General features: G+C 39.6%; 1 protein-coding gene across 2 annotated transcripts in view; it reads right to left on the bottom strand.

Moving 5' to 3' along the window:
* Positions 1 to 2,511: 2,511 nt before the first annotated feature.
* DAPP1 (dual adaptor of phosphotyrosine and 3-phosphoinositides 1) overlaps positions 2,512 to 12,296 on the bottom strand; it is a 48,112-nt gene continuing 38,327 nt past the window's right edge. For both annotated transcript variants that reach the window (XM_077882112.1, XM_077882111.1), the window contains 5 exons: positions 10,510 to 10,557; positions 9,170 to 9,232; positions 8,086 to 8,171; positions 5,672 to 5,759; positions 2,512 to 4,199 (listed from right to left, as the gene is read on the bottom strand). In XM_077882112.1, the coding sequence (XP_077738238.1) occupies positions 4,131 to 4,199; positions 5,672 to 5,759; positions 8,086 to 8,171; positions 9,170 to 9,232; positions 10,510 to 10,557 (354 nt within the window). In that variant the 3' untranslated portion in view covers positions 2,512 to 4,130. The remainder of the gene's footprint in view (positions 4,200 to 5,671; positions 5,760 to 8,085; positions 8,172 to 9,169; positions 9,233 to 10,509; positions 10,558 to 12,296) is intronic.

Genomic DNA, 12,296 nt, shown 5'->3' with positions numbered 1-12,296 from the left:
TCTAGAATCGTTGCTGCCTCTTGCACCTTAGGTTCAATCAGCATAATGTTATCAATACAGTGGACCCATGTGATGTCTTATAAAAAATGTGATCAAGGTTGGTGTGGACTAAATTATGACATAAGGCTGAACTGAAGTAAGATAAATCTCCAAGGTAGGATGGTGAAAGGTGGATTGCTGGCCTTACCAGATAAAGCGAGCTGCTTCCGGCGGTCTTTGCTAATAGCAAAAACATTTGCCAGATCAATAGCTGCATGTCAGGGACCGGAGGATGTGTTAATCTCAAGCAATGAAATCACATCTAGAATCGTAGCTGCGGTTATAGTCACCACCTGATTGATAATCCACTGTCATCCTATGAGATCCACCTGTTCTCTGCGGGGTTCAAATAGGTGGGCTGCACGGGGATGTGGTGGGAATCAACCACCTCTGCATGCTTCAAGTCCTTGACAGTGACACTAATCTCCGAAACCATTCCAGAAATGTGGTATTGCTTCTGGTTTACTATCTTCCTAAGTAGAGACAGTTCCAGTGACTCACCTCTGTCCTTTCTGACTACAGTAGGTCTCCACAGTGCAGGTCAGAAAATGGAGGTGGATATTTGCCAGTTCCCAAGTCTATACCAAGTAAGCATTCTAGAACTGGAGAAATAACCACAGGTTCAGGAACTCACTGGCCCTGCTTCTCTGGTTTCATCTTTGCTTCTTCTGTGGAAGACCCAGTCCCTTTCAAATGTCTTCCAGATATTTCTGGGAGCCCCCCCTGAGCCCTATAGATCTACTTCTGAAACCAGTTTTTGCAGACACCTACCCATTTCATTTACTCTTGCTCATATTCTCTGGGAGTTCCATCCTGGCCACTGCTACTGTAGTGAGAACATGAGCGCCTAGACGCTGCTGAAGGCTAAGGGTGCATTCTGCACAGCTATACATGTGACACAACTTACAATCCCTACGTGTTCCCCTTAGGACCCTAGTGAAACCACTCCTTTACATTTTCACTGTGGGAGTAAAAGACAAGAGTGTGCTCGGAATCGCCCTGCCCCCATGATGAATGTCCATAACCCATCAGCAAAACATTCGCACTACGACTTTCTCTTCCCTTGGGTGGATTCCTTCTCAAGAAAGTGCTCGGTTTCCTTTTATCTGCAGGTTCACTAGACCAGAGCTACTAGAAATGGGGTCCACAAGCCGGGCTATGGAGCCTGTTAGCAGTACGTGACAAAATAACACAGGGGTTGAGAGTAAAGTGTTTACTTTATAGCAATTAGACATACCAACTTAATGTCTGTTGATTTTGATAATAAAAAATTGAGATTTGTGATATTTGTAGTTTTACCTCATGTCTCTAATGACTTTTTTCCTTGGGTTTTACAAAATCTCAGTCTATGATAGATCAGAAATTTAAAAACAGAAAGAAAAAGGAAATCTGGTCCTTCCCTACTGATGATTTAAGAAACTGTGCTACAGTGATTGAGTGCAAGCTTGAGGCTGGAATGTGCTCTGCAGCATACTTGGCCTGGAAGAGTCTGGCAAAAAATTGGGTTTGTTGCGACCAACCTGAAGTAGTGGAGGGGAAGGGCAGTAGGACTGGTGTTAACCCTGTAATATAAGTTCTCTTGCTCTTTGCTTGAACTAGGAACACAGTCCAACTCTCTGACCAGTGCACATGGCGTAAGCGAGAGGGGAGATGAGGAGCCTACTCTTGCATGCCAGGTGGGTGGGAAGAGAAGGGCTCTGACTCACTGAGTGTTCTCAGGTCCAGTGGCTCAGCAATAGGGGACAGGTTGCCTTCAGAGACACGAATAGCTGTCCTCATCATGGAAGTGACTCCCCTAGTCCAGAGGGAACGGTGCTTCCGTGGGGCAAGATTTACCTGGGCAGGAGGAGGGCGGGGATTCTCAGAATACCCCCTAACACTTTGGCTGTGTCTTAAGTGGCACTTCCTTTATGTTAAGCATCTATCTGGTTGCAGACAAGACCTGACTCAGACCTCCCCCACTGGCTGTTCTCTCAGCCCTGCTCCAATTGCTGTTTGCACAAAATATCCTCCCTCCTCTTGGACTTGGAGAAATAGCTGAGGGAACTGCACCAGGCTCCTGTCAGGGGGCAAAATCCACTTTTCAGGACTGCTGACAGCAGGACAACATCTAGTGGAGTGCTAATGACGTAGTATATGTTACATATATTACCAATTAGCTTGACCTCTTCACGTCAAAGCCCCTCCAAAAATGACTCTATCCCTGCTGAAATATACCCTCCACCATAGAGCTTTGTGTATCTCACATGCAGAATTTGTCTTGTTTATTTCTATCCATGATCATATATGTCTTTATTATCTTTTCCATATTTAACTAAGAACTCCCTCAGAACAGGGACTATTTCTTCAACTCCAAATTCTTGGTAGCACACAGTCTAACAGAAGTGGATTCTTCATGGTCATTTATGACAGTGATCGGTTCTATTTCTTTTTAAATTACAGATAGTAAGAATATATTTTAATAGCAAAATATTACAGGCACAACAAAATGCTCTTTTTAATAAACTTAACCAAAGAATATAAATAAACATGGCACATTTTACAAAAAGTAAGAACAATATGACCTACGCAAAGAAAAACTCTTGGTTCTACGAAAACAAAACACGCACCACACACCTCAGTGGGGATTCATTTGGGACTCCTTTGTGAAACTGACATAAAACATTTTAATTTGACATTTGCTTTATCTCATATGATACACATAACAAAATACATTAAAAACCTTGTTGAAGTATACAAAAATGTAATGTAACTTCTGAGTCCTGGGTGTCTAAGTAACAGAAGAAATGTATTGATCAAGGTATGCACTTGGACTGCAAAAGCAGTGTTAGATCATAGCTTTGCACCATACTCTTTTTAGTTTTGGGGTCTCCCTCCACTTTTATCTCTCTTCCTACCTATAAAACTTCTACTAAAAAAGCAATATTAATAAAGATAAGAGGAGGGATTCGAATCTAATTATGAATTCTGGATGCCAGCATCTTGTTCTCTTATTTCAACCCCGTGATTCTAGCTTGAAAATGTGGAGTAACACATCATCATATATTTTGAGTGGATTTAGTGTTGCTCCTTTAACTGGCAACAGAAGTTGCTCTTGAATGAGGCTCAGGGTGCTCAGTGAAATCAATGCAAGGTGATTCTTACTTCCCCTGGGCCAGTGTGGACAGCTCACCCTGGGGAAGAGATTGCCATAGCACACTCTTCTCTGCTTGAGAAGTCTCTCAATCCATGGGCAGAAGTGTTGGATGAAGTCAAATTGGTGCTACAAGTGCTCTATTATGGTTAGAGTGATAAAAATGCCAATTATTATTATTAAACTACAAGTCATCTACTATTTTATTATCTTTCCTCATTTGTTTTCTTACTCTTGAAAACATTGCCCCCCAAAATGATGAAGAGATATTTTTTTTAGGTTTTACCTTCCTTTATTATCCTACCTGATAGTCCACAGGATATTTAATTCTCACAGGTTTATCATTAGAAGGGAGGGAAGGACCCTCTAGATTTCTGAGCCTTTTATGAAGAGAAAATAAATAACTGCCAACATTTCCCATTTTAGTTTTGGAAATTGTTTCTGTATGAAGAGAAAAGACAAGCAAAAATAACACTGCCTCCCCCCATCTTTGGTGTTTGCTATTTCCATACACTTGATGTAGAGGCAGTCAAGGTACACAGCTGTTCCCATCCTGGTTGATGGCACAACCTGGATGTCAGATGAGCTGACTGTAAGGCAGAATGGGACTCTAGGCAACTAATGTCAACCAGCTTGAGGACCACAGTGAGGGAAAACAAGATCCCTTTATCTTCTATTGGGCATTCTGAGTGAGCATGCCTGGGCTGGTGGTTCCATCCGTTTTCATCAGAACGATGATGCTTTGATATTCTCAAGAAGACGACAACATCTTGAAGGGCAAGCAGTGACCTGTGAGTCAGCAAATGTGTGTTCTGAAAAGTCCAAATCCGCATCTGCTTTTGCTTTGTTTTGAAAGAGAAATCCTTAGTCAGCTTTCCTCTGAAGCCTGCTGTGGATCACAGCATCAAGGACCATGCCACCCTGCTCCTGAGTCAGGACATCCTTGGTCAGGAAAGGTCTATTTAAAGATGAATGACCGGGATCGGATTGTGCCTTCCCCTTGGTCGAGCTGCTTTCTTATTTGAGACTGTAACAGAGCATGCACGTGCGTATTTATTATTGAGTAATTTTAAGATAACGAACTTGACATATTAAATAAGACATGCTGGTTAGTAATAACATGGTGCCACTATAAATGAGGTGACAATTTTCAGTATGGGTTTTTTTTTTTTAAAGATTTATTTATTTATTCATGAGAGACTCAGAGAGGCAGAAAGAGAAGCAGGCTCCCCGAGAGGAGCCTGATGTGGAACTTGATCCCAGGACCTTGGGATCAGGTCCTGAACTGAAGGCAGAGGCTCAACCACTGAGCCACCAGGTGCCCCTGGTATGATTTCCTATATTTTTCTCAGGATGAATACTGTAAAGTAGTTGCTAAAACACATACAAATTGGGAATTGGCCTAATACTTATGGCGGTTCATAAAATGCAATACTACTCAATGAATCAAAATGAATACTTAACTCTAAGTTTATTGATAGGGAAAAATGTTTATAATACATTGTCAGTGGAGCACACAGGTAAAAAAACACTGAAGTATGACTAAATTTTGTTTTGAATACTTATTTGCACAGGGAGAAGTCTGAAAGTGTGTGAATTTGATATTTTTTACCTTAATTTTCCCCAAATAATGATGTCACTTGCATAATTACAAAATACAAAGAATAAAAAGCTGATTCCTATCTGAGTAAATGTTTCATGTGGCAAAGTATTTCCCCACTGAATAGCAAATACATTGGAACTATCTCAGACTGAGTGGTATATTTATTTGCATTTCAAACTGAAAAGATAACCAAAAACAAAAGTCCTAGCATCTAGAAAAGGATATGCAACAAATTTCTACATATCAGCTAATTACATAAAATATCAGGAAAAATTGTTTATATTGGAAAACATCAAGGGTTTCAAGATGGTATTTATGAAAATTTTTAGAAAGCTTTAAGGATAAGTTCTTGACTAACGACTCACTAAGTTGCAAACATAGATACAAAAAAATGTATGAGACTGGTAAATTTTTATAAGTGCTCTGTCTTCCCCCTGGCAGGGGTACATAGGCAGTAGACCAAATAAACCACATTTTGTCTTGATCTTCACAAACACACTGAAAGCTGAGCTAAGTTCCTCTGGCAACCTTCCTCCTCTATTTAAAAGGATTTTCTACTATAGAAATATGTCAACTTTTCCCTAACTGACCTTCTGGTCCCATGGGACCTCCTCTGGGCAAGACTGGACCAGGCTGCACCCTCAAAGGAAGACTAACGTACTTGAGGGCGTGAGGCTAAGGCTCTGGGGCAGAGATCCCAGTGCAACTCTTTTCTCTCTTACCCCTGTCTACATGCCTTCTGTGTCTCATGAGAATAAACAGACTATTCCATGAGCCTGCCAGTGGACATCCCATTGATTCTTGGGGATAGTCTGACACTAGCAACAGAAATACATTTGAAATCATCAACATGTTACTTCTGAGTCCTAGGCATCCAGAGGACTTGTATAACTCACCAGTTTCCAGCGTAATATCTTGATCCACTCATCAGCTTCTACTCCTGTCTTTGCACAGAGATAAAATGTCCTGAATGGGAACACCAAGCTGATAAGATAAAAGAAACACATAAGATGCTCCAGATGGTTGCCTGAATATATCGGTTGAACAGTAATTAGAACATTCAACAGGACAAAAAGAATCAACAAAGCTACTGGAAGAACTGGTGAATTCCAGCAAGTGACAGAAATGTTGAGGAAGTTGTAGATTCATATTATCATCATCAACCAGATTTCTATTTTCTTTCTTTTTTGGGGGGGGGGGGAGGGCAGTGGTCAGATTTCAATTTTCTAATGAGAATTGGAAAAAGAAAAAACATGACCAGGACACCCCCAGATCCTTTTGTTGCTTATGTCTTAGACTGAATACAACACTCGTATTTATAATACAATATATAATATAATAAACACTTTGTGTTTATTCAGCTGTGTTAAATGACTCAGAACCTGTGCTGTGATTCAAAGAATAAGTAAGTCATATAAGAGTTTTCTGAAGAAACTCATTTGTGTTGGCTTGATTTGATGAGAAATGATCTCTCCTCTGTGGATGTAAGCAGTTTTAACTATTCAGAACACAGGAAAAAGGATAATAAATGTCTTCAACTATTCATTTTGCCCGCTCTGTCATGAGTTAATCTCTGCTGGAAGAAGACAAACTTTCCTACTCGCATGAAAAACGTATTCTAGGAATATGGTAACTCTTCATTGACTGTCTCTTTGGCTATATAGTCAAATCTTTTGACTAATAAGGTCAGCCCTAACTTACATCCTGCCTGTATTTCCTATCCTTACAGTTGGGATGCAAAACACTAAAAATCCTTTTTCCTTCCTCTCAAGGAAAAAAAAAAAAAAAAAAAGCCTAAAAAACCTTGAACTAAAATTCAGAAGGGTTTCTATAGCTTAAAGCCAAGCAGTATATCTTGTTTGTATCAGTAATTAATGTTGAATAGACAAGAAGTAAGTCCCTGTGCATAGAAGGTAAGCCTTGATGTGAGGTCCAGGTGGGTGAGGAGCAGACAGTGGGGAGGGAGTGGTGCTACTGCGCACACACTGTATAAAACTTTCTGGAATTGTCATTGTTTGGTACTCCCTGTGAGAGACATTATTAATTGCCTATTAATGCAGATAATTTTTCCTTTCTTCTTGCTAACAGGACCCCAGGCAATAAATTATAATTAGTTGGAAGCAAATTATGATCTTACTAGTTTTCTAGCTTCCCCTGCTGCCAGCAATGGCCATGGGGCCCAGCCCTGGCCAATGAGATAGGAGGGGAAATGTGATAGAAGATTTCTGAGAAAATGTCTGCCTTTGTGATCAAAAGGGACAGACATGGCCGATACCAACCCTCCATCCTTCATGACTGACATGAAAATGTGAGGCCTAAAGCTGGAGTAGCTCTCATGGACACTAAAGTAGCAAGTGAAAAGTTAAAGGCCAAGAGAACTCTAGAGATGCTGGTGCTGATCTTGTCAAGCTAGCTGTCTGCCTCCTGATATTTTGTTATATAAGAAGTAATGCCCCCGCTGGCTCATATGGTTACTTTTAACTGAATTTTAAAAAGATACCCATTATTGGTTGATGTTACAGAATTAATGTTAATTTAGGGGGGATAATAATGGTGAGATTTTTATTCTTAAAAAGTGTGTACTAGAGTATATAGGGGTAAAGTGCCATGATATCTCCAACTTATAATTCAATTGGTTCAGGACAAAAATGAATAGTGGTAAAACTGACAGGGAAAAATGTTAATGATGCATGTAGCTGAAGGGTATATGGGCATATGAATCTTTCAACATTTGTATGTTTGAAAAACATTAAAATAAAACTTGGTGGGAAATAAGACACTTCTTTTTCAAGACATTTTGCTTTTCCCAGTTAGAAAACTGTCATGATATACTGATTTGGTTAGAACAAAACACTTTTGTGTCATCTGCCAGAAATTGTCATAATAATACAAATCATTCATTGTTGGAGGCAACAAAGTTAAAAATAAAATTGAGTAAAAAAACTCCAAAGGAACAAGATGAGAATGGCATCCTGTTACACGTATACTTAGGCAGCATACCACATAAAAAACTATAGCCACCAGACCTGCTTATTTGTTTAAGTCCCTTTAAATGAGCCATTACGTCACACTCAGCTGGAAGCACTCCTGACATATATGTCCCGTGTGTTAGTTAAATCCATGTCCCTCAGATCAGGACATTCATACACATAAGGACATTCAGGGTTTTTTCTTTTTCTTTTTCTTTTTTTTTTTTCTTTTTCTTTTTCTTTTTCTTTTTCCTTTTCTTTTTCTTTTTTTTTTTTTATTCCTCAGTGAAAATAATTGGCAAGAAGACTTTTGAAATCATTTTCTTTACAAAACAACTTACCAAAAACAGTTTACCCTTTCTTGTGAATAATCAAATTGTACAGCCGAACACTCTGTCAAGTCTAAGATCCGAATTGGTTCTGGTGACTTAAAAGAAAAAAAAAACAAAACAGGCTATTGTCATCACACACACACACACACACACACAAATACATAAATTTGTTCAGCACCTATTTCCCTAAAAATCTTCCACTATGTGCACCTGTCCATTTTATTTTCACTGAGGGGGCTGATCATGGAGAAGCTTACTAAGGGGTGTCATAACCCCTGGTTTGGGGATTGGCTAGTTATGAAACTGGATGTTAGAAAAAGATTGTCTTTATCAATTTAAATTTAACAGAGATGCATTTTAAATATGGAAGGGAATCATAGTTTTCTTTCATGTTTTTAAACTTCTGTTTTCTCAGAAAATTGGGGTATGGAAAGTGAGAAGAAATAAAATAGTTTCAAATTGGCTTAATGAAATGGGCATGGGAAACGGACATTGTTTTTTGTTTGTTTGTTTGTTTGTTTGTTTGTTTGTTTGAAGTAGGCTCCATGCCCAGCGTGGAGTTCATCTTGGGGCTGGAACTCAAGACTCTGAGATAAAAACCTGAGCTGAGATCAAGAGTTGGACATTTAACCAACTGAGCCACTCAGGTGCCCCGAAATGGGGATATTTTTGATAAAGAGAGAAATTGCTGCAGAGAGAGCTAATACATGGTGACAAGAGAACAATCCCATTGCCCTAAGAGGATGCTGTGCGCTGGGAGCTAGTTGAGCCAGTTCAAAAGAGCAGTTGCTAGAACACACATCTCATCCTTGTGAAAGAACTCTGCTCGAGGCTCCTGGCTGGCTTAGTCCATGTAGCCTGCAGCTCTTGATCTTGGTTGGGGTCATGAGTTTGAGCCTCATATGGTGTGTAGAGCTAACTTAAAAAGAAAAGAAAAACTCTGCCCATATCACAAATCAAGAATTCATATTTCCAAGCATTTATTGGTGTTTCAGTTGCTCACAGGGAAAAAAATCAGAGATCTCAAAGGCAGATGTTCCTTCCATCTAGAGAGCTGATTTTTAAAGGGAAAAGGTATTATCATGTTTCTCACCATCTGGTCTTTGAAGTATTTCAGTTCATTCCTGTGCAACGTGAACCATCTTGTTTTCCAGGTCTGAGGAAAAACAAAAACAAAAACACGTAGGTTTTGGATATGGGGATGCAGTATTTGACCTGGACCATTTCCTTTAATTTGAAAAGAATCTAAAAGATTAGCTACAATAAAATATTGTTATGGCAAAGTCGTCTCTGAAGAAAAGTTTGAAAATATCTACAAAGACCAAAATGATTTCATACGTAGAGTTCATGATGAAGGCAGAGATATTGACAGATGTAAACAAATACAAAGAAATAGTCTATTGTAAATATCCAAGGTGATTTATGACAAATCACTAAATGTTTATTAACTCTATGATAAGAATAGGTACCATTTTGTAAGCACCTATTATGGGCTAGATACTACCCTTGGAGATTTATATATATTACAACCTTTATACAATGCCAGATATTCTTGTTTAACAAATACACAAACTGAAGTTGAACAACCTCAAACTACATGATTTTCTAAGAGTTGTCTAAGAATTCCACAGCATTGGTAGCAGGTACTGTTGGTTCCCACCTTCTCCCTCCTAGGTACTAACAGAACCCTCATCTTCTCTTGAGTGGCAATGTGCCCAGTTAAAAGAAGTAACAGACAACTTAAAAATAAGTACGCTATAAGTATAAATACTTTCCACCCTTAGGGAGCATCCAGCCTAATAGGAACACAAGTAACAATATTTAGGTTAACGTCAAGCAGGTTAAGTGCCCTGACTCTTAAAATAGGGAGGAGTAGACATATTCTATGAAGGCCTTCTTAGCACATTAAAATGAAGTAGCGTACTTTGAAAGGCACAATTACATAAATGGAGGGACAGTTGGATGCCCCAGATTAGTAAAGTTTTAAATTGTGCTTTCTTTGGGATTTTATAACATAGTTACATTAATGCCAGTGATGTTTTTGGCCTACTTTTAGGTAAACATTTTATACAATTTTGACTTCCTTGTTAAAAAAAAAAAAAGAGAGAGAGAGAAATGTTCTAGAGTTAACTTGCTACTTTCATCCAGGATTGTTCCATTAAAAGGACTGTATGTTTTGGGGGCAGTGGCGGGTTGTAACAGTAACCTACTCTCACACCTTTGACATTGCCAAAGAAAAGTCAAGTGACTTTCCAGAATGTTGACTAATATTAGTGATAAAGATCAACTCTTGAAACAGGAAAATATTATAACTGGGTCAAAATAGGCAATTATGCTTTTTTTTTTTAAAAAAAAAAAAGTCAAAGCAAGAATTTAGTCTACATGACATGTTGTCTGTCTGTGGCCGGTGCTAGCAAAAACATGTCTTCTTACCTTGACCAGGCCCCCCTGCTTGGTGAGGTAACCTTCTTTTGTGCCCAGCTGAAAAAGAAAGAAACTCCAAGTGAAGCCCAGAACTATTACAACATGATTTTTGTCTTTCTATTTCGGTCCTATTTGAACATGAAACACCGGTTTGCCTTTGACCTTTAAATAATTGCCTTACATTTCTTCACCCAGACACTTGAAAATCCTCCCTGTGTTGTGAGAGACTGTTCCCAGACTGGATCATCTGGAGGAATTCTGTAGCAACAGGTGATGGCTGGAAGACTCTCTTCTAACTTGAGAGTAATTTGCAAGCAATAAGCCACATCCCGGCGCTTGTAAACGTCAGTGTTGGGCAGTGTGTTAAGTGAAACCCAGCTGTTTATTTTTTATTTTTTAAAATATTTTATTTATTTATTCATGAGACACACAGAAAGAGATAGAGAGAGAGACACACACACACAGAGAGGCAGAGACACAGGCAGAGGGAGAAGCAGGCTCCATGCAGGGAGCCGGATGCGGGACTCGATCCCGGGTCTCCAGGATCACACCCTGGGCTGAAGGTGGCGCTAAATCGCGGAGCCACCCCGGGTGCCCAACCTAGCTGTTTAAATTGTTGTTGCAGCGGGTGTTCCCCACAAAGGTGCCTGTGCGCACCCACACACACATTGGGTCAATACATCTAGGAAACTCTGGATGAAGTAGGAGCATTTCATTACTCCCCAGAGCCTGCATTATGCCAGTATTCCTTGTGAATTTTAAGAGGGAACATGAGAAATAGCATTTCCAATATTTATTTTATCACATGATCCTCTTCCATCCCCCCCCCCCCACCGCCCCTTTTTTTCAGAGACCATCTCTTGAGACCTCTATTCTGTGGGAAAGACTTTCAGGAATGCAGATTTATTCACATTTGCTTATCCAAAAGGGATTTGAAGTGACAATGAGTCACTTCTTAACTCACATAGCATTAATTCAAGGATAACACGTAGCTGGCACCTATAAAAGGTAAGGACTGGTGGGGAACTGTGCAAATAGAAGTATGCATAAAACAAGGATCCTAAGATGAAGAAATGTATAACTTCATAAATTGCAAAAACTGAATTCCTTGAAGGATATTTTGTTCGAGCATGACGTTACTCGATATCTGACATTAGGCAGATAACAGAACAAAGAGAAAAATGTTTCCAAAGCAAAGGGAACAGAAATTTTAGTAGGAGGGAGTCGTTAAAAAATGATGAATCCCACAACAGGAAAGCTAAGGAAGCTAACATTTTAGATAGGACTTATTCTTGTGTCAGGCTTGCAAGATCTATTATCTCACTTAATCTCTACCAACACAACCAACTGGTATTTCACATCTCCCAGGTCCAAAACAAAACTGCTCATTCCCATCCCCCAGACCCACCCCTCCTGCCATCTTAGCAAAGTCCTCCTGGACTACCGTGTGACTCTTTCACGTACCACATTCAACCTGTCCTAAGACTTGTCTCTTCTACCTGCACAGCACACCCTGAAGTTCACCAGTTCCTACCCCCACTCCCCAGTTTGAACTACCACCGTCTCTCTCTGGACCACTACAATCGCCCCCTAACTACTCGCCTTGCTCCAAACTTTGGCCACATTCCATTTTCCACTTTGTGGTGAGAATGAACTGTTTTAAAAAAAATTTTAAAGCTTAAATTATGTTGCTCAAAACTCTCACAATTTCTGCTTGGCACTTAGAACAACAACAAAAAAATCCTTTATCTTGTCCTCCAAGGCCTTCCATGTTGGTCAAAGGAGATAGAGCTGAC

This window comes from Canis aureus, chromosome 33, assembly GCF_053574225.1.
Source record: "Canis aureus isolate CA01 chromosome 33, VMU_Caureus_v.1.0, whole genome shotgun sequence".
Taxonomy (NCBI): domain Eukaryota; kingdom Metazoa; phylum Chordata; class Mammalia; order Carnivora; family Canidae; genus Canis; species Canis aureus.
The sequence above is the reverse complement of the archived record's forward strand: the minus strand, read 5'-3'. Positions and strand labels throughout refer to the sequence as shown.